At 37.1% G+C, this 5,000-nt stretch overlaps 2 protein-coding genes and 1 long non-coding RNA gene across 3 annotated transcripts in view; 1 reads left to right on the forward strand and 2 right to left on the reverse strand.

Annotated features, from left to right (window-relative positions):
- Positions 1 to 4,377, reverse strand: part of LOC149131148 (uncharacterized) — a gene marked incomplete at its 5' end in the record, with an annotated part of 8,000 nt that extends 3,623 nt beyond the window's left edge. The window contains one exon of the mRNA XM_089341594.1: positions 4,149 to 4,377. Coding sequence (XP_089197720.1) covers positions 4,149 to 4,377 — 229 coding nt within the window. The remainder of the gene's footprint in view (positions 1 to 4,148) is intronic.
- The window catches only part of LOC106884093 (uncharacterized), a 380,074-nt gene that overhangs the window by 165,499 nt on the left and 209,575 nt on the right, over positions 1 to 5,000 (reverse strand). The window lies entirely within an intron of this gene.
- LOC149131147 (uncharacterized) overlaps positions 1 to 5,000 on the forward strand; it is a 161,808-nt gene that overhangs the window by 139,931 nt on the left and 16,877 nt on the right. The window lies entirely within an intron of this gene.

Here is a 5,000-nt window from a genome sequence, read left to right on the forward strand (position 1 = left end):
AAAGAAATTTACGTGTAGAAATCTCGTGTCTTTACTTTATAATGTTCATAAGATACAGAAAAAATTTCACCTTGGATAATATAATAACCCACAGCAACTCGATTTTGCCCCTGAAGGAACAAAAGGCTAAATGTACATACATACATACATACATACATGCAAGCAGGTACAACACTTAATACAATAACGTTTTAGTTCTCTCATGGTTTTCCTTTCCATTTATTTTCTTTTCTCATTCATTTCTGCAGAAGAAGATAGGCTCCAAACGTCAAAGACTTCTCCCATTTTTCCTGAGAGTCAAACTTTTACAACTTTGTTTGTTGATTGTTCAACTATCTCTGTCATTTGATTTTTCTTTTTCCTACAGTTTGGAAGCGTATACATACATACATGCATAGATACACACATACATATATGTAAGTTTAAGCTGTGACCCGGTCTTGAAGTTGAGGATTCGCATGTATATCTCTGAAGTATTATTACTACATTAAGATATAGGCGTAGGAGTGGCTGTGCGGTAAGTAGCTTGCTTACCAACCACATGGTTCCGGGTTCAGTCGCACTATCTGGCACCTTAAGCAAGTGTCTTCTACTATGGCCTCGGACCGACCAAAGCCTTGTGAGTGGATCTGGTAGATGGAAACTGAAAGAAGCCCGTCGTATATATGTATATATATATATATATATATAAGTATATATATATATATATATATATATATATATATATATATATATATATATATATATATATATGCATGTGTGTGTATATGTTTGTGTGTCTGTGTTTGTCGCCCCAACATCGCTTGACAACTGATGCTGGTGTGTTTACGTCTCCATAACTTAGCTGTTCGGCAAAAGAGACCGATAGACTAAGTACTAGGCTTACAAAGAATAAGTCCTGGGGTTGATTTGCTCGACTAAAGGTGGTGCTCCAGCATGGCCACAGTCAAATGACTGAAACAAGTAAAAGAGTATATAGATTGAACTACGCAGCACAATATAACAATCCTACCTTGTCAACCTAACACTTATGAATATCATAAAATGTCCATTCCATTTGTAAACAGCTTTTCAGCTGTTACCACGATGTCTTTTTAAATACAGTTAACATATTTTTAATGTTTATCACCCGTAGGCAGATCGTCCGACAGCTGGTTACCGGTGCAACGTGCGCCCTGTATATATTTCAAGCAGGGGAGTGAACTCCTACCATCTTCTAGCAGACGACCGAACGGTTTTTGATGCGAACTTACAAAGCATACATTCAAGCCTTCCTCTCTTTGCTTCTACCATTTCTTCCCCGCATAATGTTCCCGTATGAAAACATGTCAATAATTATTGAGATTCAAAAACATTCTTAACCGGCATCTTTTATAATACAAATATAATTATAAATTCCTTTTAAAACTTTATTTTGATTACTTTTACTCATTATAATCTAATTTGTTTTGCACAATACTTGATTGCTTTACTTGTTTAAGCCGTTATAATTGTGTACATCTCTTCATCATTTGCATTACAATGCTTGAGTTTATAAGTGCCTGCGTCTATTTATTTATTTCTCACGCTGTCTCCAAATCGAAAATCGTTCAAATTAAACGGTGTATAATATTTGATATCAACAATTATGTTGGAAGCTCAACATTCTCCAACTGGAACCAACGCAGTGTTGTGGTTACATTATCTGCATCACCAGAAATAACAGTCAAATCTCTTTCAAACCGCATATGGCGGAAGAGATAGTGTGGAGGACAAGGCTGAAAGGACTGAAGACAGACACCTTTTCGTCTTCGGCCGAGCCCTCATCGACTGTTTAAGTTCCACTTGAAGAGGAAAGTGAGGGTACAGAGGAAGTACTGCGCTCCCCCCCACCACCACCAGCAATTTTGTTGAAAGGTGGATGAATGTCGCGAAAATGGCTCGTGTGAATGGGCCTACTCTGAATATTCATCTGTAAGCCGGAGCAGTTGTGGGGAAGAGAGGTACCTACCTGGCATGCCCTTTTCAGTCAGAGTGACCAGAACGTGTGGGGTGCCTTGGTTGGCCCTGCTTGGAGCTCTCCCCTATTGAGGAATTGTGTTGTTTAATTTTTTGTTAACTGTTTTTGTTTTTTTTTTGTTTACACGCGTTTTCTGTTTTAAACCCCACATGTCCCTTGTTTTGTTCCCATATTTTTCTTTGTTTGGCCCTTGTAGCCAATAAAGAAAGGATTATTATTATTATTATTATTATTATTATTATTATTATTATTATTATTATTTCGCCGAGGTCGACTTTGCCTTCCATCCTTTCGGGGTCGATATAAATTAAGTACCAGTTGAGTACTGGGGTCGATGTAATAGACTATCCCCTTCCCCCCAAGTTTCAGGCCTTGTGCTTATAGTAGAAAGGATTATCATCATCACCATCATCATCATCATCATCACCACCATCGTCATCATCATCATCATCATCATCATCACCATCATCATCATCATCATCATCATCATCATCATCATCATCATCATCATCATCATCATCATCATCATCATTATTATTATCATTATCATTATTATTATTATGTAAGGCGACAAACTGTTAGAATTGTCAATACACAGGGCTAAACGCTTGCGCTCTGTTCACATGCCGTCGAGATCGACTTTGACGTTGCGGTCTATAAAACAAGTACCAGGGGTCGAGCACAAGGGTCGAGCACAGGGATCGATGTAATCGACTCACCCGCTCCCCGGAAATTGCTGGCCTTGTGTCAAAATATAAGATCAATATTATTATTATTATTATTAATATTATAATTATTATTATTATTATTATTATTATTATTATTATTATTATTATTATTATTATTGGATTTTACCAAGAGAACTCACGTTACACATCACTCGCGTTTGCGGATTACATTTTGTGGAATTTTATCAAAATTAGATGAGATTTTTTCTCCTGTTTATTCGTTTGATTTGTTTCATTGACAAGTGAGCAGATTTTTGGTTAGTTTTTTTGTTTTCTCCGTATTTTCTTTTATTCCTACATGTTTGTGACCTGACATTCATCGCAAATTTACAATGCGAGAAGCACTCTCGCCATGAAAGAAATAAAAAAGAAAACCGCAGAGACAAGAAAGAATAAAGAAATAGCAAAACAAAGCACATAAAATATATAAAACAAACGACAACATATTTTGAAACAAAAAAAAATATTAACGCTTTTTACGGATTTTTTGGCGAATGAAAGTGACTTGACAACCCGCGAAACAACAACAACAACAACAACAACAACAATAATTACAACAACAGCAACAATAACAGCTACAAGACATCGTTGTGTAAATCTTGTGTCTAATATGAAAATTCTTGCACATAGACAAAATCCATTCCGAGAAAGTAATTTGGCAATGTATCAGAAAAGACTCATTTTCGTTGCCTGAAGACGTAGTCCCAGAACAGGTTCTAAAGAATCAGTACTCCGTCGGTTACGGCGACAAACATTCCAGTTGATTTGATCCAGGGAACAACCTGCGCGTGAGATTAACGGATTAACGTGCAAGTGGCTGAGCATCCCACAGACACACATATCGTTAACGTAGTTCTCAGAGAGATTCAGAGAGACACAGAATGTAACAAGGTTGGATCTTTGAATTACATGTACAGCTCATTTCTGCCAGCTGAGTAGACCGGAGCAACGTGAAATCAAGTGTCTTGCTCAAGGACACAACGCATCACCGGGAATCGAACTCACGGCCTAACGATCATGAGCCGAATACCATAACCACTTAACCCCGCGCTTTCACAGCGTGATAATGATGCGACGTACGGGCAAGAGGGTGATGGTTTTGTGCAGTTTCCTGTCACATGTACCTGATAGGATTTTACTGCAAACCACATCAGCAGCAATAGCAGTATTATTACTATTACAAAGTTCCGTATCGATCTATGTCTACGGAAGCATATCGCATTTCAGTCTTTATTAACCAACACAAATTTCCGCAAATCCCGACAACGTTTCTGAAGAATTTTTGCTGAATAAAAGACGACAATATTTGTTGCAAATGCTGCTATCCGTATCTCAAACCAAATTCCTCTTAATCTCTCGAACAATGTTCCAATGAAAAGCAGAATAAACTTCTACCGACCGATGTGGCCAAGTCTTTACTCAATTTTCTCGTAGTTTTTCTTGTCGCTTTCTGGTAGTTTTTCTTGTCGTTTTCTGGTAGTTTTTCTTGTCATTTTCTGGTAGTTTTTCTTGTCGTTTTCTGGTAGTTTTTCTTGTCGTTTTCTGGTAGTTTTTCTTGTCGTTTTCTGGTAGTTTTTCTTGTCGTTTTCGGGTAGTTTTTTCTTGTCGTTTTCTGGTAGTTTTTCTTGTCGTTTTCTGGTAGTTTTTCTTTTAGTTTTCTGGTACTTTTTCTTTTAGTTTTCTGGTAGTTTTTCTTGTCGTTTTTTGGTAGTTTTTCTTGTAGTTTTCTGGTAGTTTTTCTTGTCGTTTTCTGGTAGTTTTTCTTGTCGTTTTCTGGTAGTTTTTCTTGTCGTTTTCTGGTAGTTTTTCTTGTCGTTTTCTGGTAGTTTTTCTTGTCGTTTTCTGGTAGTTTTTCTTGTAGTTTTCTGGTACTTTTTCTTTTAGTTTTCTGGTAGTTTTTCTTGTGTTAAATATTAAAACCTTGATATCGCGTTTATTATAATTTGCTGTATCATACGGTGCCGTAGTATTGTTGTAAACTATTTTATCTGGTGTCTCTTATTTTTACATCATTTACTTGTTTCAGTCATCTGACTGCGGCCATTCTGGGGCACCATCTTGAAGAATTTTAGACGAACGACTCGATACGCCAGTTCTTACTTTCTATAAAGCCTAATATTTATTCTGTTAGTATCTTTTGCGGAACCTCTACGTTACAGCGACGAAACCACATCACGCCACACCAACAGTGGTAGTTAAGCAGTGAAGGGGGACAAACACAACGAAACACACATACGCACACATATATACATACGCACACACACACACAAATT

The sequence above is a fragment of the Octopus bimaculoides genome, chromosome 25, assembly GCF_046866305.1.
Source record: "Octopus bimaculoides isolate indiv1 chromosome 25, ASM4686630v1, whole genome shotgun sequence".
Lineage (NCBI taxonomy): Eukaryota > Metazoa > Mollusca > Cephalopoda > Octopoda > Octopodidae > Octopus > Octopus bimaculoides.